Source organism: Zalophus californianus, chromosome 11 (genome assembly GCF_009762305.2).
Source record: "Zalophus californianus isolate mZalCal1 chromosome 11, mZalCal1.pri.v2, whole genome shotgun sequence".
Lineage (NCBI taxonomy): Eukaryota > Metazoa > Chordata > Mammalia > Carnivora > Otariidae > Zalophus > Zalophus californianus.
The window spans coordinates 86,312,847-86,334,748 of NC_045605.1; the positions used below are offsets into that span (position 1 = coordinate 86,312,847).

Sequence of the window (21,902 nt, forward strand, 5' to 3'; positions counted from 1 at the left end):
CTTGTCATAAAATACCCTGAGACACACGTCTTGGAAAATCGAAGTGTCAAGCTCAGCATCTTTGCCACATTTCAAGCTAGGTAATTACCTTCTCTCCCAAAGGGAATCTGTTTTATGTATTTGTGTCCTTTCTAGGTTACAGGTTTCCCAAAGGCAATGATCTTGCCTTCCATTCATTCTATACAATGCTGAAGTGAAATGCACATTTTACAATAACAATTTAATTATTCTACATCCCTCTGAGCTACATGAGGACCTGTTATATAATTGCTAGTAATACAGAAACGTGCCTGCCTTGTATAAACCCTAGAAATAAGTGGAAATTTTTATTTGACCTAAAAGTAAATTGCTTATTTACTTCTCCTTTATAGTATAGAAAGCTATTTTCCTGCCATCGCAAATTATGACTCATAATCAAGTAAACAACACTTCATTTTAGTCTGTCATTTTTATTGTCCGCAGAGTTTTTTTAACTACACACAACAAATACTTTGATATAATCTAAGATAATAAAATAGTTGAACAACTTCTGCTTTTAGATTTACATTTGTATAGAAACAATCTGTGGAACTCCTCACAGGGTGTCTAAAAACAGTGATTCATTAGGATTGCTTTAAATAATCGTTTGGTTAAAAGTTGCCCTTTCCATTCTCAACTGAAATGTGTCGCCATGCAGTTTCCCTTGGGTCCAAAGCTGAAGACCTTGGGAAGGTGGCCAAAGAAAAAGGATGGCCACTCTCCTCTCTGTCCTTCCCTTGTGTGGAGGACAGTGATTGGAGCAGGGTTGTCATAAAAGCCAGGAAGAAAAGAAATCAATTGCACATCTCTAGTTTTCAAAGATCAAAGTCCTAACGGGTCTTTACACAAGTCCCTCTCTGTAGATGTGAGGTTCTAGGATGATGGCATGCGCCCACCTGCCCCCCAACACTCCTTTCCTTCACTAATTGTGTCAGTTACTATGGCTAGACTGTGGCCATTGTCCATAAATTGTCCCTAAAGATTGCTCATTTTGTCAGATTTAAGTCTTGTCCCTTGTATTATGTCACTTGGATGTTGTGTCTTGGTGCCCAGGGAGGGTCCACCATCCCCTAAGAAATGCCTCATCCCACCCTCAAATCCCCAGAGTGCCCAAGAGTGAAGACCCCATGGAGACAGTGACTTCAGTGAGACACGCTCCCCCAGAGATACTGGGGGCCTCTGGCCTAGATCATTCCATTGATCTTAGTCCACTCGTAGATGTCCTGTTCGCACACTATGTCGGAGTTGATGAGGAGGTATCTGTCGCCCACACAGAAATGCTTCTGACAGGCGGCGCATTTGAAACACTCCAGGTGATACACTTTGTCTTTCACCCGCATTGTCATCTCATAGGCACGGATCCGCTTGTCACAGGATGCGCAGAGACCATCTTGGCCAAAAAGCCTGGGGGAAAAGCAGAAAGAAAAGCTAAGAAGACATTGGTGGAAACAAAACTGGAAGAAAAGGCTTGAGGATGGGTTCCATAAGGGAGGCTCACTTCCAACCTGTCAGGAAACCAGGAAGAGGTGGGTCCAGGGAGGCTCGCGGAGTCTTTCCTAGAGGGAAGGGGGTTCTCTGGGTTGAGGCCGCAGCCCGTGGCATCTGTGTTTAGCATAACCTGCCCCTTTTCTGAGCTCTCCTTGCTCTAGGCTGCCCTGGGACCCCTCGTCTGTAGAGAAGTGCCTTAGTTGAAGTGATTTGAATTAAGAGATTAGGCCCGTACTGTGTGTCCCCTCCCAGGGAAATTTCATTGTCGAAGAAGAGCTGGAGTAAATCTCTGGGGGCCCTCTGAGGGGGAACTAAGCAGCAATGCAGTGAAATGGGCATCTTTCTGGGGTTCCCAGATTCTGTCATGGTAATAGCCACTGATCTCACCCATGGGGAGGGCTGGTCTCCAACTCCTCCATAAGCTAAAATTGCTACCTCCACATGACTGTTTGCTGAGGCCCCAGCTTCTAGGAGACAGAGAGAATTTGACAGAAGACACTCGGTGCAGTTTGCCATGCCTCAGAGATCTGGGAGACCAACAGCATCTCTCCACCTTGAATGGAAGAGCTTACTTCAAGGTCCTAGGCTGCCCCATTGGCGTGAATCTCTGGAGAAACCTCTCTTCTGACACTGAAATCAAGACTCCCCTAAGTCTCATTCAGTCACTTATTTCAAGCAATATTCAATGTCAAGGTGGGAGAGGCAACATGGTGGGACCCAGTGTAGTGGTTCTCAAGCTGTGTTCCTGGGACCAGCAGATTTTTGTATCACTTGGGGGCTTGCTAGAAATGCACATTCTCAGGCCTCCCAGTTGAGACACCCTGGGGGTGAGGCCTGTGTGTTAAGGAGCACTTCCAGGTGAGTCGGCTGTAGGCTGAAGTTTTGCAATCAGCTTGCAAGTGTGGAATCATGCACGTGCAGGACTAGCCCTGAGGACAGAGTGAGCACGGTGGGACCTTAGGCTCCTCTGAGCTTCTGAAATGGCAGTGATCGTAGCATCTACCTCACTGGGCTACGAGAAGGATCAAACAGAGCACTGTCAAAGCGCCGACCATCAAAGGCTAAGCCCATACCGGCTGTGTTTTAGCACAGGTCAGGGGTCCTCGCAATAGCGCCGTCCTGCTACAGGAAATCATTTTCCCACATGCCTGATAACACGTCCCTTCTGCATCAAACCTGTAGGACAGTTTTAGGTTAATGCTTCTTCTTACTGGAAGTTCTTATTCACCTCAGGATAGCAGAGAATCGATGGGAACATTCTGAGAGGCTGGAGGGAAGACAGGGGCACTTGAAGAATTTGGAAACGTTTGGGCAGAATTAATGGAATCAAGAAGATGCGGTCTGTGGGTAAAGGGCTAATAGTGAGGGCCAGGGCCAGCTAATTTCCCTCTGAATCCTGCTTTGCATTTAAGGATCTCTGAGTGTTTTTGAGGCACCACCTGGGAGCAAACTCAATACGGGGGGAAGAACATTTTATCCCAGCATAGCAGATGGCGGAGCTGGAGGAAGCTGCCACCTTGGAGGTCACAGAGTGGAAAGCCAGTTCTGGTTTCCTGACTGTTCAGTAAGTTGAGTTTGGGACTGAACAAGGATAAATGACTCAACAAAACAGTGTGCGTGGCATGAAGCCAACACGTGGGGTGTGTGACCCTTAAGGAAGGAGAGCATTTATTAAAGGGAAGTTGGGGGTAAATTACAATGCACATCAGGCAGTTAATGACGGGAAGGACAAAGGACTCGTGTTTGGGAGAAAGTTCAGGTCCCTCTAACTAACCAGGTGCCCCGGAGCAAATGACAACCTCTCTTCTGACTTCTGTGTCTTAAGCTGTAAAGCACGGAAACTGGAAGAAAAGGCCTCTGCAGCCCCTTCCAGCTCTGGTATCCGGAGATTCTACTAATAGGAAAAATAAGCCAGGACTTGACATCTAATTTGAGCATTCACCTCTGGCACCAAGGATTGGTGCCTTAGGCTGGATATCCTGGAAGCGGACCCTGGGGAGAGGAATTATTAAGGATGTATTCTCAGGGGAAGCTGGTGAGAGGCAAGGGAAGCTGGATAGAAGGGGAGGAAGGCAAGCAAAGTTGCAATCTCCAGCAAAGGCCCTTAGAGGGGAGCACTGGGAGGATGGCACAGGGACTCAGAGTAAGTTACGTCTCCAAGTCCGCCTGGCTCCAGGCAAGTTTGCAAGGCTTTGGTGCTCCTGCAATGCCCGTCATCGGTCAACAGTCAATGTTAAGGTCCCGTAAGGCAGTATGGGGGCAGTGGGCACACTTCAGCTCTAATAGATGCAGGTGTTGGCTGTTGCAAGTAAAACCACTGGAGGGGGTGTGGGGTGCCCTGCACACAAAAGTTGGTAGAGAGGGATCTGACGGAATCTGGGGGCCTGTCACTGACATGAACAGCTACTGTTAGGTTCCCAGCAACACAACTCTGCAGCAAGCCGTGGTGGGGATTAGATTCTGTTGCCATCTCATGAATATTTGAGGCTAAATGTCTGAAAAGGACTCTAACAGGCGGGTCAGCCGTGGGCAATCCTCAGGAGGAGGAGAAGTTCTTCCGGGGGGAGAGAAAGACTGAACCCCATCACAGGACGCCCCCATTTATTCACTCTTGCCTTTTTAAAAAGACACTGCCAAATATGTTAAGAATACAAGTAAGCAAGTCCATGGCTAAAGGACCAGCTCTGAAGAAAAAAAAAAAAAAAGGTTTTTCTCCTCTGTCAAGAGGTGTCAATGTTCTAAGCTTTCTCCTGCCCATTTTAATAACAATAATATAAATATTAAAGGATGGCTGGAAACGCCTGCACTAACACAGAGTTAATTAACATGTTGCCTAGGAATGTACCAGGGAGAAGAATTATTTCATGTCACCAAGACACAAGTTAATTAACACTGGGTACTCCCAGACAATTTTTTTCTCTTCTTTTTAAAAATGCAAAAGATGAACAAGCCCAGGCAGCACTGGGTTTATTCTTGAATGTTATATAAAACCATAGAGATAGGGAGAAGCCGGGGCTCTTTTGACCTTACTCTATCTGCACTTCATTTAATAAGATTCAAATGATTTGACAGGGATGAAGTCAGGGGGCCCAATGGGAATCATTTACCCGTCTGCTTTCTGCATGGACTTGGCAAACTGGTAGCTAGCAAAATCAGGTCTCTATTTATCCCAGTTCCATTTTCTTAAAACTTAATAAAAAAGGACCAAAATTATAATCATGATCATTGAAAACTCTGCTTATTTTCTCTGAACCACCAAATTTGCAAGGACTTTATCAGAGAATTTAGGGAAAAAAGTGTATTCTATCCATCTCTGGGTAAACAGATAAGCTTCCTTCACCTTGGAATTGCCTGCATTTTTTTTTTTAATGTAAAAATGTTCTGAGGGCAGGTTTGGGAGGAAGAGGTAGCCTGGCAGCCAAGGGCACTGGAGTCTAAACAAGCTTCCCTGGGTTGGGTGGTCCTAATGCATTAGGGCTGCATGCTCCACAGACCCTCTGTCACGGGGAGATGGCAAAAAACTGACAGCTATACAGTTGAGCAGATCTGACAGTAGAGGGCACAGAGTTACCTCCACAGCAGCTAATATGAAACTGGAAATGCTAGAACATTCTGGGCAAAGGCACTCATTGAGTGCCAGAAAACTCACATGGCCAGCAGTAGGACCCGGAGCATCAGAGATGTCCTCAGCTCCTGTCTCTTGGGGTGTTACAGCGTTCCTATTTTTTCTTCCATTCTTCCATCTCTTTGTTCGTTAGGTAGGAAAAGACTTAATGGTAATGTCATGAGCGTTAGTTACAAGGGCAGCTAACAGGGGCGCCTGGGTGGCTCAGTCATTAAAGTGTCTGCCTTTGGCTCAGGTCATGATCCCAGGGTTCTGGGATCGAGCCCCACATTGAGCCCCACATCAGGCTCCCTGCTCCGCGGGGAGCCTGCTTCTCCCTCTCCCACTCCCCCTGCTTGTGTTCCCTCTCTCGCTGTATCTCTCTCTGTCAAATAAATAAAATCTTAAAAAAAAAAAAAGAAAGAAAAACAAGGGCAGCTAACATCTATCTGATACTCACGCACCAAGCCAAGTAGTTTACATGTATTACCCCATCGAATCCTCACCTCCTCCTTGGAGGTAGGTGCTGTTATTACCCCCATTTTTATTGGAGAGGAAATCAAGGCTGAGGAAGGCTAAGGAACTTGCCTAAGGTCACAGCGAGAAAGCTGTGGTGCTGGGACTCCAACCAACAGCTGACTTTAGAGCCTTCGCCCTGTCACAGTCAAAAGCTTGGGGCTTTTAAATCACATAAGATTAGAGTCCTACAAAAGAATCTTTTATAACCTATATCTATGTCTTGAAGCATTAAATGCACTCCTAAGAACCCACCGTCCAACTGGTCGACTCCAACGTGCCTGGCTCCTCTGCGCCGCCCTGTATAACCCTCCCCAGCCCCCTCCCCTCGTGTGCCCCCCGAAGGAGCTACTATACAGAAAGTTGTGTTTGTCATTCTCTCACCTCTAAAAAATTAGTATTTGACCACACAGGACTGTGTCCCTGGGAATATGCTTCTCAAACAGGAAGAGATGCCAATCAATGACTTGTCTGCATGGGGCAGCTGAGACTCAACCTCTGGCCCGGACCATCTGGGCAGGTGGCAGGAGCGGAAGAGCTAGCCAGGGACTCCGCTGTCCGTGGACTCCCGCCCTCCCTGCTCAGGGCCCTGGCGGGGGTGGGGGGGGGGTACCTGAGATAGTCCCTCCGGCAGAGCTTCCGGCCCAGCTTGTAGTAGAGGCGCCGCCCCACCTCGCCCAGCCGGCACCCGCAGAGGTCACAGCTGAGGCAGTCCTCGTGCCAGTACTGGTCGATGGCCTTCAGGAAGTAGCGGTCCCCAATGTTCTGCTGGCAGCCGCCGCATGTCAGCAGGGACGGGGGGATCTGCAGCACCTCATCCACTGGCTCCCTGGAAAGAAGACCCCGCATTAGGGATAACCTCCCTCGTGACAAGCACCGGGGGTGAGGCATGGCTCTGGGCCGAAAGGGACAGGTCGGAGAGAGGAGAAAGGACAAGACTACATATCCGGAGGCCGGACGGCAGAGGGGACCAGCTAGCTTGGGTCAGGACACGAGAGAGCGAGGCCTTCCACCCTCCAAGCTATGGAAGTAAATGCAGGTGGTTCTGCAACCCCACCCCACCCCCACCCCGCACAGCCCCGCACCGCACCGTTCTGGGCCCCTCCGCCCTCTTTTTTTTTTTTTTCCTTTTTTCCGCTCTCTCTTCCTACTCTCCTTCTGTATCTTGCCATTTCTCCTTCTTTTTCCTCCTCCCAGGCCTAGACTCCAGGGCCCTGCTGAACCCCACAGGAGGCACTCCAGGCCAGAAGAGTTGCTTGCTTCAGGGACAGCCCACTACCCAGAGGGCTAAAAATCTGCAAATTCCCTGTTGAATCTCCATGCTGTTTTACCCCAAGCCCTTCCCAACTGCAAAAAAGCAGAAGTGAGGAAGAAAGAAGAAAGTGATCAAAGATTATCTTAGGTTGTTTTCTTGTTTCCCAAATAAAAATTCCATCAGGATATAATAGGAATTCTCATTATTACTTTTAAAATTATTATTATCATTTTTTTTTTACAGAAATTCCACATCCCATCCTTATTACTGAGTGAATCCTTGAAGAAAAATCCCAGGTATTAAGGCCATTGTCAGACTTATAAAGGACACTAAATAGACCTTTCTGCATGTGAAAATATTCACAACAGCAAAACTGATCTGGACAAAGCTGATTTAGGAAAGAAAATGAGGAAGGGGTAATGGAATATTTTCAAGAGAGTGGAAGGCAATTAAACAGACTCTGAAATCTCCATCCAGGCACTTGCTAATAGTGAGCCTGTGGGATGTGTTCCTTCGTTAAAAAGTCAGACAACGTCTCTAGTTTACTTTGCTTCACTGGAATCTGAATACTACTGTTTTACATTTTAAAATAAATAATTTTATTTGCCAAAAGATAATAAAAGAGAGTGGAAAGAAACTACACCAGCACCAAATGGGACATGGGAAGAACCTAATACTGTTGATTTGTAACAATTAATGAGTAAGAGTAAGTGCTCTTTTGAACCTTACTCAAACACAAAGCTTTTTTTTTTTTTTTAAATCCATTATGTTTTTTAAAAATGGACCTGCTTCCAACTGTGGGATTCCCAAAGGGAGCTTCCTCCTCTGTATCTTGAGGGTATAAATCTGTCTCCTATTTCTAGCTGACACTGACTTACCAGGTGACCTTGTGCCTGACCTGGCCTGTGCCCACAGAGCTCAGCACCCATTATACTTAGGGACAATGAGACGCAGGTAATCAGTGTTGATCACACACACTGACAACTTCAGGTGCCTTTTTCTAGAAAGCGCACACCTCCCTGAGTATTTAGGAATACTGAAGCCAAGTCCACGCTTTGTAGACCAAGGGTCAGTGTCCTTCATAAAATGATTAGAATTAGAAAATGTGAAACCCAAGTCAGGTTTCTTTTAAAAGCTCAAGACTTTAAATAGTTTTAAGAATTCACTGAAGCCTGACTTGCTTTTCTTTGTTTCCCCAGATTATACCTAAGGACTTCCATTCTCCCTTCTGAAAAATATCCCCCAGCATTTTCGCATGTGTCAACTCAGAAATGCATGTCTTCTCTTTCCAAGGCCCACGGTCTGACTTGGGGCTCTCAGAAACACTCGGGGAACCTCGACCACACTCAATGCCCTGATGCTGATGCCGCCAACCAATTGTGGAAGAGGAGAATGTGCACTTTGCTGGGGCAAAACTGCCTGGAATTAAACCGAACTGCTCTTGTTACTCACAGGTAGGTGGTAGAGGAAATCCCTATGTTCATGAACTCTGGCTGGCTTTCTGTCTAAATGTTTCATTTGCAAATGCCCAGGCAAGCTTCTATCTCTGCACTGGGGATGCTGATCATCGTGACCCAACTTGGCTTTGAGTGAGTACACAATGAAGCATCTGGGAGGATAGAGTTTGGCGGTAGAAATGTTAAGCAAAAGAGCCATCATGATGGCCCCAGATGAGATAGGAAAGGACGGGACAAGATATTGGCTCCATCTAGCTTTCTGTAACTAATGATAATATCACATTATCTTTCATGGATGTTCCAAGGTAATGAATGGGTGGGATTCACCCTCAAATTAGTATTTTATATTCTCCTAGAGCCTATCCTATATATTACACCGGAATATCACTTCCGCCTGGATTTCTGGGATCTTTTCTCAACAATTTCTAATAAAAGAAGGGAGTAGGATGTGCTACAGTAATTTCCTAGCTAGCTTGTCCATCTCCAGGTAGAGCCTGTCTTTATGGGCAAACAGTGAAGTGAAGGATGAAGGTTCTTCAGTAGGTGCCTGCTGAACTCTGAGGTTAGGATGTTTCAATTTTCTAATCTCGGTGAAAAAGCACAAACTTTGAAAGGAGCAAACCTCCTTCAGGGAACTGAAACCTCCAGATTTATCTTCTAATAAAAGGATTAGTGACTAAGTTCTGCTGATCGAAAAGGCATTAGGCACCAATTCATCCCATTCACTCTTATTGCATTACTATGGTCTTGCCCAGGCTCTGAAAACTCAGGGCTAAGTTGTAATTCTAGGTTTATAAAAAAAGTGCACAAACCACCCTTTAAACCCAGTGTCTGCAGAGATATATTCTTTTAAAAATGAATGTTATTTTTCTCCTGAGCATTTGTTGAAGGAAGTTGTGTTTTCCTTAGAACAGACCTGGCCCCCTATAGAACTGCTGTCTGAGCCTTCAAGATTGAATAGTGATGTTTATATTCTCACTGGATCCTGGTACTTCCTGTATTTTATAAGAGCATGCTGAGTGTTTATGCTGGTAACTGAGGGTAAAGCCCAGGTATATAAATACCATAGATGGCTGAAACTGGGGGAGGGAGAGACTTCAATCAGGAAAGCCCAATTCCTTTAAAGCAGGGAAAGAAAAGAAAAGAAGAGAAAACAAATGCCTCTTAAAAGCACAAATGGACAAGTCATTAACCAGCTCCTTTGGTCTGTGTAACAAATCCCTTCAAAGGATTAGATGGGGACTTCAAAGGAATAAAAATTCTCAATACCAGACAGCTAATGAATCTTAAAAGGGCATTTGCGCTGACGGGAAAATGATATCTTAAACAACCCTTTCTCCCCTTGTTAACGGGAAAGAATGGGTTGGAGGTAAAGTTGGGAACAGGGGAACATTCCAAACCAGTACAAGGCTCAGAAAAGAAATGCGGCAGATGCTCATTAGAGCTCTCGTTCTCTAACCTCAAACCCTTTAGAGACTGTGATAAATGCTATGAGCCACCGCTCCCCAGAATTCACCTATACACAAAATGGTGCACTAACTTTTGAGGTTCACAGGCCCCTATCAGTGGATCCCAAGGGCGGGGGTACATGTTCCCAAATGAACTCCGGATTTAGGGGCTCGAAAGTCTGGAGGCCAGAGAGAGCTCCTAGGTGGACGCTCGCACCGCCTCACCCGCCAGTCCCTGGCGCTGCGGGCAGCCGCTCAACCTGCGCACCGCGAAGGGGGCCGTCGGGGACTCAGGAGGCCTCCACTTGGAGTGCCCCCCTTTCCAGGATCAAATGGACAAAGAGAATGGGGACTGAGAAAGCGAGAGGGGAAAAGGGAGCAGAACCAAGCTCTCGGGACTGCACCCGCGCGCCTCCGAGCTCCCCGTGTGCCTGCTCCCGTGTAAACTTTCTGGCCCGCAGTGGCTTTGAGGTGCGTCCCAGGGAGCGGGAGGGGCCCGCCGAGGTGCCCGGCCGACACCTTCTCCCTGCCGCCGGGCGCCCTGCCCCTCTCCCAGTTCCCCCCGGAGCCACCCGCGAGGGAGGGGGAGCCCTGCGCAAGGCAAAGGGAGCCAAGGGCACGCTGCGGGCGCGCACCTGGAGCCTTCTGGCCCGCCGCCCGCGCCACCCTGCAGCCCCGGGGCGGAAGGCCGTGGTCACCGTGGGTGGCAGGGGCAGGGGAGCCACACTTACTCAGACGGGTCCAGGCTCTTCCTCTCGATGGCCGAGGACATTGGGGAGGGAGGTGGCGTGCCAGGCGGCGGGGGCGCTCCCTTTGTGGCGCGGGGCTGGCCGGCTGCCGGGGCTCGGACCCCCTCGGGTGCTCGGGCGCCGCCGCCGCCGCTCCTGCGCCTCCTCTTGCTCCGGCGCTCCGGCGGCGAGCTCGCCCCTCCGCGCTCAAGGACAGTCACCGCGCTCCCTTCAAACGCCAAAGAGAGAGAGCGAATCACCGGGCTGCCGGCGCGCCGCGGCCGAGGCGGGGACCGGGGCGCGCAGCCTGGCCCCGGCGGCTGCAGCTGCTGCTGCTGCTCAGGACTTAACCTTCCATCCCGGTCCCGCCGCCGCCGCCGCCGCCGCCGCCGCCGCCAGGTCCGGCTCGGCTCGCGCGCTGTCACCGGCTCCGCGCAGCCCGCGGGGACCGTGCGCGCCCGCCCGGCCGCCCCGAGTCCCTCGCACCTTCGACCCGGGTCGCGGCGCGCAGCTCGCCGCCGAGGGCAGGGAGGGGGCGGCGGCCTGGGGGCGGGGAGGGGACCGAGCCTCTCTCCCCGGGCTCCCTCCTCTCTCGGGAAGGTCTATTTTCGCTCAGCTTCCCTCTGTCTCTGGTTTCATTTCCTTTTTCCTGATCACGATTCAAATACAATAGAAGGAAATCACATTTAAAGAGACAGCTGCCCGGTCCCCCCCCCCTTTTTTAAACGGGGCTCCTGAGGATTAGCAATACAAACAGCAGCAGCATCAGGATTGACTTAGCTTCTTAAAGGGGCCAGCGTCGGGGACGGGGAGAGTCGCTCAGTGAACACCTTTCCTGGGAGAGGCGGCCGGGTTGCCTCTAAATCATTCTTTAGGGCTTCCCCTCTTCGGCGTTTCCCTTTTGGCTAACTAAGACTGAAAGTAACCAGCAGGCCGCTCAAGGAAGAAAAAAAAGACAAGAACGTGAAAAAAGCACATACAGAAATGCAAGCGCTCCGGGTGGCTTTCGCGCCCGTCCGGGGTTCGAGTTCCCAGGTCCGCGGACACCGTGCGCCGGGATGCCCCGGGCAGCGCGGCTCTGAGGGCGGCGGCTTTGTGACTGCGTCCGTGCTCCAGAGAGGCGACTGTGCGAGCAGGGACCGCACGGGCTGGGTACGCCTGAGCAGAGCCGGGGGCAGCTAATCCCGGAGGGAGGGTGGTTGGGAGGGACCACGCTGGTCTGAGTCTCCTCTCCATCTGCTGGCGGCCGAATTCCATCCCTCAGCATCTTTCAAAAATCGGACTCCTGCGGTGGAAGTGCCCCCATGGAAAGTGCCATTAATACTCTGTACAGAGAAAGTGCCTTTCCAATGATCAACAGCAATACTTGGGAGACTGTTTTGCCCTGGGTCTGGGAAAGAAAGAAGCCAGACTTGATTCTGGAGTTCAGGTTTCCCCTCCAACCACAAGGGCAAAGTCCTGTAAGAAAAACTTTTGGTCTCATCAGAATTCCTTGAAAATTATTGTATTCAGAAATTAGTTTCTTCAGAAATTATTATTAAAGGTCTATTTGTGCATGATGCCCGTTACAAGTCTTGTAAAGAGGAAATTACCAAGGGCTTTTGGAATCCAAGGTTTTATATAAATAGTCTGGATCATGGTCATAGACATTTTATTCCCATTTTAAAGATGATGTTGAAGGGCTTGGAGTTTACTGTGAGAGGATGGTGGTTGAAGACACAAGTGAATTCCTGGTCACTTCATTTTCCCTGTTCAGAGCCAATCCTCACTGACTTTTCACAACTATAAACCAGAATTTACTATTGTCTGCATGCTTTTGTCATTTTCTTGTCTCCCTGTATCCAAGGTTGAATCCCTAATGGGTATAATTAAAATGTGTGTGTGTGTGTGTGTGTGTGTGTGTGTGTGTGTGAGAGAGAGAGAGTGTGTGTGTGTGTGTGTGCACATGTGTGTGACCAAGGAAGCCCTAAGAGCAGGTTTGGGTTCAAGTCAAGGCCGTCAATATATAAAAAGATAGTCTCCTGATCAGACCCTTGCTTTTAACCAAGAAAACAAAAACAAAAACAAAAACAAACAAACAAAAAAACCTAGACATTTTAGGCAAGCCTAAATTATGTGATAAATTTATAACTTACCACTCTATAATCAGAAATGAAAATTAGCCTATAGGTCATGATTAGCAGTTTGCCTACTTATAGCCAGTCAGTGTAGTGGTTAAATGCCAAGGACTACCTGGGCTTCACTTGGGCCTTTATCAGCTAGCATGGCCTAGGAAAGTTACTTAATATGAGGAGACAGTACTGGGTAGTTGGTCTGGAGTCAGTCTGCCAACATTCTAACCCACCGTTTCCCACCTATGTGAACCTGGGCTAACAGCAAGAATTTAAACTCCCCAAATCCTCATCTTAAAGTGGGGATGCCAGAACCTATTGCATCAGTTGTGAAGATTAAATGAGTAAATGCATGCAAAGTGTGGAACATAAACTTATAATGGGGTGGGAGTAATAACAGAGATGAGATTAAATGCATGGAAAGCACTCAACATATATTAAATGCACATAAAAGGCAGCTGCTATGTTATAGCAAAAGACATCATGGGGAGAGTTTAAAAAGTCCTTGAATTTAGCAATTCCTCTGGGTATTTATCCAAAGAAAATGAAAACACTAACTCGAAAAGATATACGCACCTCTGTGTTCATTGCAGTCTTTACAATAGCCAGGATATGGAAGCAACCTAAACGCCTATCAATGGATGAATGGATAATGAAGATGAGTGTGTATACATACACACACATACACACACAATAGAATATTATTCAGCTATAAGAGAAATGAAACGTTGCCATCGTCGACAACATGGATGAGCCTTGAAGGTATTATGCTAAGTGAAATAAGTCAGAGAGTGACAAATTCCATCTGATCTCACTCATATGTGGAATTTAAAAAAAAAGACAAAAACAAGCTCTTAGATGCAGAACAGATTGGTGGTTGCCTGAGGGGAGGGATGGGGTAGGCAAAATGGGTAAAGGTGGTCAAAAGGTACAAACTTCCAGTTATAAGTAAGTCCTGGGGTTATAATGTACAGCATGGTGACTATAATTAATAATACTGTGCTGCATATTTGAAAACTGCTAAGAGAGCAAATCTTAAAAGTTCTCATTATAAGAAAAAAATGTGTAACTGGTGATGGATATTAACTAGACGTATTGTGGTGATCTTTGGCAATATATGCAAATATTGAATCATGTTGTACAAATGAAACCAATATAATGTTGCATGTCAATTATACCTCAATAAAAGATAAATTAAAAACTCAAAAATAAATACAAAGAGCTTGAAATTCAATTTGAACGTGAAATGGGGGTTTAAAATAAGAACTTCCCACCCAAATTTAAAAACAATTCCCTGGTTTTTTGTTTGTTTGTTTTTTTTTAAAGCAAACAGAGCAGGGTCCCTTCACCTCACTTCCTATTGCTCTCAACATGTGAGCATTTTCCATTTCAGCGTTCACTACCTCGGTGAGGAGATGATATGTTTGCATGTGCTTGCTTCTATTAAATCTGACAAGTTGCTACCTTTCTTGTTACAGTTTTGTATGGGGCTCAAGTTAGCTGTTTAAATATATCCTTGAGGTAACCTCTGAACCACCAACTTTTGGGCATAAAGTTTCCCTTTAATAATATGCTTCTGTTTTGACCCCAGTATGTAAAGAAAGAGAGATTACTGCTTATGACTTTGGGTCAGTTTCTTATCTTTCACAACTCTTTGGGGAGAACTTCCTTAGAGAAAGTGAATATTTGAAATGGTATCTTAAGATTTCAATTTCACACACAGTGGTTGTAAGAAATAACTGCCTACCGGTGGGATTTCATTTCTATTCAACGGGCAATTAAATTGCTCAAATTTAAGCTTAACATTTAGAATCAAGTCTCAAAATGTGTTTTTATTATGAATAATTTTAAAGCATTCGTGACCTTATCATATCTTTCCATAGCAAACCTTATGCTTTATGCAGAAGAGGCAATTCCATAGTTCTTGAGAGTTGGGGAAATCTGCACTTGATCCCCAGCGGGTGGGATTGCAATTTAATTCTGTCTCCCCACCCCCACCCCCCACTCCTTGCAAATCTTGAATACCTTAAAATTTAGAAATTTTAATTTCTAAATTAAAATTGAATGTGAATGTCAGAGGAAGACCGAAGCAGTCTGCATGATGAATCTGACCCCAGGTAGATTACTTTTTTCCTGTTGGCATTTTCTATTCTTTTTGCTTATTGCATTTACAATTATTTTCTAGGGAAGAGCATTTTCAAGTGACTAAGGCTACATTTCTTTGCTAAAATGGACTTCTAATAGAAATGAAAATGCAAATGTCATTGGGAAAATGCCAAGAATGACAATTTACTTCTTTTATTTTTTTCCCCAATTGTTAGAAGCTAAGTTGTATCCCATGCCTGTTAGCGGTGACATTCATACAGCAACAAAAATAAAGATTTGTCTTAACATGACTTCAGTTCCCAGGCAAAATTCTTTAAACTAAAACTCCATTGTCACAGACTTCTGGCTCCCAAACTCATTTCAGGATATTTCAGCTGGTGGATATGTTTTCACAGAATGTTAGACCGATTAGTAATCTTAGTGCTAAATAAATCAGGTTTCTTATATAGTAGAAAAGCCTAAACATCTAAAAAAAAAAAATCCATTTCCACTGAGGCTCGGGAGAACGGGCATAGGTGTTAGATACAGCTTGGCTGTTGTTCTCTGTGTGATTTGAAGAAAGTTACCTCACCTCTCTGAGCTTCAGTTTCTATATCTGTCAAACGTCAAATATCTGTGGGTAGTAACGCTCAGCAGGGCCGGCACTAGGGTGAGGCGGCTGCCATGTCTGTCTCCCCCGCCCCGGGAATTTCAAGAGGGTTCTATAGCATCATGTGTGGGAGAATGCTTTACACAGTGATGGTTCACAGGAATTATAGCTCTTGTCATTATTCCATCTTTCAGAAGTTACGGCCACTGTCTCAGGAAACAACTAGCTGGTCTCCCAGCCAGTCAGGACAGCCTGCAAAGAATGCTGAGGCCAGAAGCTGCGGGGAGAGCTCAAGTGTACGTGAAACATCAACCGGCCTCAGGCTTGGCAGGCCCCCAGGCAGCAATGCAAGACTGTGCCCATCTAGGTTCCAGACAAGATGCTGACAGCTTCATTGCTTCTCTACGACATTGCCTGCCTCAGCTGCATCCCTGATTTTATCTATCTGATGTCCCCCCTTCCAACAACTTCTAGATCCTCTTTTACGACAAAGATAAGAGGCAAAATCAAGGGCTGAATCATTGCCCCGAAATGTCACAATTCCACAGCAAGGTCTTAGCAGAGTTAAGCTCCTAGCATGTTCTAGAGGAAGGGACCTCAAAAATGTGATTTAGTGGCTTGCTCTTGGGAGCAGTAGGGGTTCTAAGGCCCCTCCTTAGCGGGCTTCACCTGCCCCTGTGCCAACCGCAGCAGCGCCATGCTTGTTGACCTTTGACGTGCTGCTCCACCTCTCTGGACTTTGGTTGCTGCATCTGTGAAGTGGGCATATTCAGAGTACCTAATAATCGTTATAATAATCCAGAGGAATGAAACACTTAAGGTGCTTGGCAAGGAGACTGGTACATAGTAAGTTTCCAGGAAGATTTTCCTTATACAAAGAGATTCCAGCTTTAAAATACTTGAACACCCATTGATAATTTAGGCCCTCTGATGGGCAAGGCAAATAAGACATAGAGTCAACAGCTCTTTCTTTCACCTCTGCCACCAACAAACCCTTCTCCACCTTGGGTACTGGACCCTGACCTTATTTGCTGCTCTGAGTTAAAGCAGGGAGTCAGAGCTGGGTGGGCTGACTTATTGGGCTGTCTTTGTGCTCATTGTTCGTACAGGTTGTCTCCTTTCTGTAGCTGCGCAGAGGCTGCCCCACCTGAATGACACACCGCAGGGCCTGCGACTCAGCACATTTGAAATCCAAACTCCTTCCTGTGGCCTAGAAAGCCTTATACTATCTGCTCCCTACTTCTCCTGTGACTGCAAAACTCCCTCCCACTCTCCGCTCCAGCCACACTGACGTTTTTTCTATTCCTTAAAACAAACCAAGACAATTCCTTTTGGAGGGCTTTTGCACTTGCTTTTTCCTCTGCCTGTGATGTTCTTCCTCTGGATCATCCCATGGCTCGCATGTACTTCATTCAGGTCTCTGTTCAAATGTTTTATCCTCATAAGAGCCTTTAAAAATTCTGCTTCTCATCATTCGTCATCCTCTATGCTGCTTTATTTTTCTTCCTGGTGTCATCATTACTTCCACTTTACTACATATATATTTGTAGATTTTTATGTGTTTTGTTTTGGCCTTTCTTCCCAGCTAGCATATCAACTCCATGAAGATAGAGATTCTTTATGACTTGTTCCCAGTTGTGCCTTCAGCATCTAGAATGTGCCTAGCTCATGGGAGGCCCTCGATAAATATTCACCGAGTAAATGAACGTACAAATGATCATCCCGCTTCTGCTGGCCAAAGCATGCCTGCACCATGCCCTCTGGGGAAATGTTGAGATGGAACTTGAAAATCTTGTCTTCCTCGAGCATCACTTTTAGGAGAAGATAAAGTCTCGGATGCCATTCAGATTTGGGCCCCAAAGTTGGTTTGGGAAAGAGATCGGGCTCCGGGCTTCTAGGAACACTCAGATACGGGTAGTGTCAGGAAGCAAGGCCACTCTTTGAAGCTGGATTCTCTACTGCAGGGCCCCCCTGTCCACAAGGGGACATGGCTACAGTGAACCAACGTGGAGGAAGCCGTGAATTATAGGAGCAAAGACACAGACTTTGGAGATAGACAGGCTTATGTTTTAGTCCTGGCTTTTTTAGCTCTGTGGTTTTAGGCAAATTATTTGACAGCTCTGAGCCTCAGTTCCGTCGCGTATAAAATGGGGATAATTATATCTTCATCACGGGGTTGTAGGGATAAAATGAGATCGCGCATGTCAAATGCTTAGCATAGTGCTCAATGGATGGCAGCTATTATTAGAATTAATTTAGCAAAGAGAACCTCGGAGGAGGATAGTCAACCAGGGCAGGGCTTCCTTGGCTGAACATAGGTAGATAACATAGGTGGAATATGAGCTCAGCTCAAGCAGGGTGGGGTCAGCCTTCCTGCCTGGGGAACACTTGCCTTATCTTACCTGTTCTGGTGACCCCCGTGGGACAGATGGGTGGGGCTTACAGACACCTGGCTCAGCCTCATGCTCAGGAAAACAGCATAAAGAGATGGCATCAGGAGCCTGTCCTGGCCACGAGCTCTTCAGAGTTGCGATTCCAGTCTGAGGCCTTGCATCTAGACAGGCTTTCCATTGGAAGGCAAGGCGAGGCTGCTTCTGGGAAAGCCATGTTTTCTGGCACTCACCGCTAGCTGAGGGCACTGAACCTGCCAGGGGAAGGCGATTCTGAACTTCCCCTGCACTGCCAAACGAACCCGTCTGGAATCCCGTTTTCTTCATTGCCACCACCATTGCTCAAGAATTTGCAATGGTTCCCTATTGCCTGTGACCATCGGCAAGTGGCCTAACCTTTTGGGACCCCAATGCTCTTGTTGTTATGGAGGGATGAGGTGGACTGGAAAGTTGAGCTGCAATTCTGTTCCTCTGGCAGGTCAAGACCAGACTCTCTAGGCTTCCATTAAGGCCAACTCCATCAGTTCAACTTTACATCCCACAACCCCAGTGCCTGACCTTTCCTACCCAGCCAGGCTGCTCCTCCTTGATCTCAAACACCCTGCCTGTGCCCATTTTTATGCACTGTCTTATCCCCTTCTCTCTCTCTGGGATGTCTGCTTTGTCTGTGTTTCCAAACTTCAGTGCTCAAATAGTAGAGTGGTTAAGAACAAAGGCTTTGGAGAGAAATAAACCTCGTTTCCAGCCTCTGCTTCCTACCTTGCTATGTGGGTAATTAATCTGAGGCAAATCTCTGAGCTTCAGCGCTTGCAACGATAAAATAGAGACCGTGATAAATCTAGGGTTCGAAGGAGTAACGGAGATGATGTGTTCAGCAGGCAGAGCACCGTGCCTGGCACACAGGAAGTGTTCAGTGAATGGCAATCATTACTGCATCCCTGGTCCTCTCTGCCTCTTCCAGTTGGGTCCATCACCCCAGACCCAGCTCAAGCCACATCTTTACCCTGGAGTTCTCTCTGTCCCCTGAAGCTCATGGTGGCCGCTCCCGTCCTGAGTTCTCATGGCTTTTGGCTCTGGGGCCGGGTGAAGGCGCTCATCAGACTCTGCCTCACAGTGCAATGGCTTCACGTGCATGCAGCGTCTGGCCACCTCAGGAGTAGAGACATCATGATTTTCATTTTCACCAGCTTCCAGGGTACTGATAGAAATTTGGAGATACTCAATCATTCCTTTTGAATTAAAGGCTTCAGATATCACATCCATGTTATCAATTTCCCAATTCCTAGATTCACGTTGACATTCAGGAAGGTCTGAGGGTCTTTACATTGGAAATGAAGGTCTCCCCAGAATCAAAACTGAGGATGGCCCATGCATTGTCAGTCACAGACCTCTTAAAAACCCAGTAACTAATGCTATAAAACTCTTAGAAGACAACCTAGGGGAGAATCTACGTAACTTTGGATTTGGCAATGAGTTTTTAAATGTGACACCAAAAGCACAGGTGTCATATTTTATTTATATCTAATTTAATTGTTAAATTAAAAATGGATAAGTGGGGCTATGTCAAAGCTAAAAACCTGCATACCTCAAAGGACACTATCACCAGAGTGAAAAGGCAACCCATGGAATGGGAGAAAATATTTCTAAACCATATACCTGATAAGAGGTTAATATTCAGAATAGAAAAAGATGTCCTATAATTCAACAACAAAAAACCCGAATAACCAAGTAAAAAATAGGCAAAGGACTTGAATAGCCATTTCTCCAAAGAAGACACACAAATGGCCAATAAGCCCATGGAAAGATGTTCAACCTCACTAACCGTTAGAGAAATACAGATCAAAACCACAATGAGATACCACCTCACACCCATGAGGATGACTCTTATCCCAAACGAGAAAAGAACAAGGGTCGGTAAAGACGTGGAGAAATTGGGACCCCCTGTGCACTGCTGGTGGGAAGGGAAATGGTGCAGTTCCTGTGGAACACAATATGTAGGCTCCTCAAAAATTAAAAACAGAATTATCAAATGATTCTGCAATTCCACCTTTGGGTATATTAACCTCCCCCCAAATTGAAATCAGGAACTCACACAGACATTTGTATGTCCTCGTTCATAGCGGCATTATTCCCAAGAGCCAAAGGATGGAAGAAACCCAAGTGTCCATCCACAGCTGAATGGATTTTAAAAAAGCCGCATGTGCATCCAAGGAAATATTAGTCCACTTCAAAAGAAGAAAATCCACACACAGGCTACAACATCCATGAACCTTGATAACGTTCTGCTAAGTAAAAGAAACCAGTCACAAAAGGCCAAAGACCATATGATCTCACATGAGGCACCTAGAGTCGTCGGATTCATAGAGACAGAAGTTAGAAGGGTGGTTGCCAGGGGCTGGGGGAAGGAAGAATTATTTTTCAATAGATATGGTGCTTCAGTTTGGGAAGATAAAAAAAAAAAACCTCTGGAGATGGTTGCAAAACAATGGGAACATGCTTCCTGCCACCAAATTGTGCACTTGAGAATGGTTAAAATGCTAAATTTTAATGTATGTCTATTTTGCTACCAAAAACACTTGTCAGAGTTCAAGGCCATCTCAGGCGCCCATTTGGGCTAACATGCGGGCTTTTACCTATTATTTCAGGAAGCTCACAACCTTCTTGGCTTCATCTGTGGACCCATTTAATCCCAACATTATGATGAAGCCAGTCCCGCATGGCCTGAGACAATCTGCAGGTGCCCTGGTGGCAATCCCTGCCCACTTAGGTCCCTGTTAGTGGTGTTCCCTGCGTTCCCAGTGACTTTCTTATTTATTTATTTATTTATTTATTTTATTATGTTATGTTAATCACCATACATTACATCATTAGTTTTTGATGTAGTGTTCCATGATTCATTGTTTGTCCCAGGGACTTTCTTTGCAGGAGCCCACTCGGCTCCAAGGAAAGAGGGAGAAGGATGCAGTCTGTTATTTGGTAAAGCCACATCCTTAAAGGAGCTCAATGCTCGTATAGATATCTATCTGCCCTCTCCTCTGAGAATCTGTCAGTTAGAATACAACAGGCACAGGCTCTACTTTGGGGGGCGGTGGCAGGAGCGGGGTGGGGGGGCTCTCGCATAAGTAGAGCATCTTTAATGTTCCTTCAGGCCCTTTCCAAAGGCCCCAGGGGCTGCTTGGGGCCAGCTCAGCTCCTCTCAAGCTTTCCAGGCTACAGTGCTTCCCCATCATATTGCAGAAGGCCGCCTTGGGTCATATCTTGCAAAGGAAGAGCTATTAAAAAATATTCCATTTGTATTTCCTGCGTGCCCTTCCATCTGGAAATATCTTTTATCTGGCAACTTTTGCAAAGTGAACTGAATCTTGAAGGAGGTCCTGGCAGGTTTATGCTGGCTTCTCTATTAGTCCAATAAGTCATTTTCATCCTAACCTTCACAAGGGCCGAGTAATCGTGACTTGGTGTCAGAAACAGGACTGGCATGGGACGGCAGCAAGTCTTTCGGGCCCTGAGGCATCTTTTTAACCCTGAAAACACCCACTCAGAGGGCAAGAGCAAAATCTAGAAAATTACTATACACACTCTCTCTCAGCTCAAATGTTACTTCTTCAAGGAACCTCCCTACCTCCAGCTTCCATGACTAGATTAGGACCCCCTCCCCCCGTAGTCTAATTTCACTCCCAGTCTGGATCATAATTTATAATTCCACATTTAGGGATTGTTAAAGTACTGTCCGGCTCCCCCAAAGACTGCAAGCACCTTCTGCTCAGAATTGAATCCAAGAGCCTTGCTTAGTATCTAGCACATAGTAAGTACCCAATAAATATGTACTGAAAGAATGAATGCATGAACAAGTGAATGAATGAAACTCATCTTACCTGCCTCTCCACCAGTTACTTCAAGCCCCGGTTGCAAAATATCTCCTTCTCAGAACTGTTGTTACTGAAAGAAAATGACAGGAACCCTCTGGTAGGCAGCTAGAAGCAGAATGGAGGGAGGGAGGGAGAGAGGACCGGGGAGGGGGTCTTTATCGTCAGTTAGAGAAATGTTTCCACGGGTCCTTGATAAAGTAGGGACAAATGCCCCCAGGGTCCTCTGATAACTGTGTGTCCTTGATAGTGTGGCTGGGTGGGGCAGGCGGAGCTTTGGCATTAGGGCAAAGGGATGGATTCTAACGGTTTCTTCACTGGTTGAA

At 46.5% G+C, this 21,902-nt stretch overlaps 1 protein-coding gene across 3 annotated transcripts; it reads right to left on the minus strand.

Moving 5' to 3' along the window:
• Window positions 1-433: 433 nt before the first annotated feature.
• On the minus strand, window positions 434-21,721 carry LMO2 (LIM domain only 2). Of its 3 annotated transcripts, XR_003517560.2 has the most exons (6): window positions 21,586-21,721; window positions 11,495-11,799; window positions 10,518-10,743; window positions 6,240-6,455; window positions 5,156-5,251; window positions 1,289-1,422 (listed from the first exon to the last, which is right to left on the minus strand). XR_003517560.2 is itself a non-coding variant. In XM_027580624.2 (4 exons), exons 1-4 carry the CDS (start codon window positions 11,748-11,750, stop codon window positions 1,203-1,205), a joined length of 918 nt encoding a protein of 305 aa, XP_027436425.2. In that variant the 5' UTR covers window positions 11,751-11,754; the 3' UTR covers window positions 434-1,202. The 3 variants fall into 3 exon arrangements, 2 of the variants coding, with proteins under 2 accessions (XP_027436425.2, XP_027436426.1); XM_027580624.2 differs by lacking the exons at window positions 5,156-5,251; window positions 21,586-21,721 and having other exon boundaries at window positions 434-1,422; window positions 11,495-11,754; XM_027580625.2 differs by lacking the exons at window positions 5,156-5,251; window positions 11,495-11,799; window positions 21,586-21,721 and adding an exon at window positions 10,866-10,994 and having other exon boundaries at window positions 434-1,422.
• Between the last annotated feature and the right edge of the window lie 181 nt (window positions 21,722-21,902).

Coding starts and splice junctions, on each gene's coding strand:
- LMO2 (XM_027580624.2), bottom strand. CDS start 11,750: ATGGAGAGGAGACTCAGACCAGCGTGGTCCCTCCCAACCACCCTCCCT. Junction 6,456..10,517: donor AAGAGCCTGGACCCGTCTGA/GTAAGTGTGGCT, acceptor TCTTCTTTCCAG/GGAGCCAGTGGATGAGGTGC. Junction 1,423..6,239: donor TGCCGGAGGGACTATCTCAG/GTACCCCCCCCC, acceptor CTTTTCCCCCAG/GCTTTTTGGCCAAGATGGTC.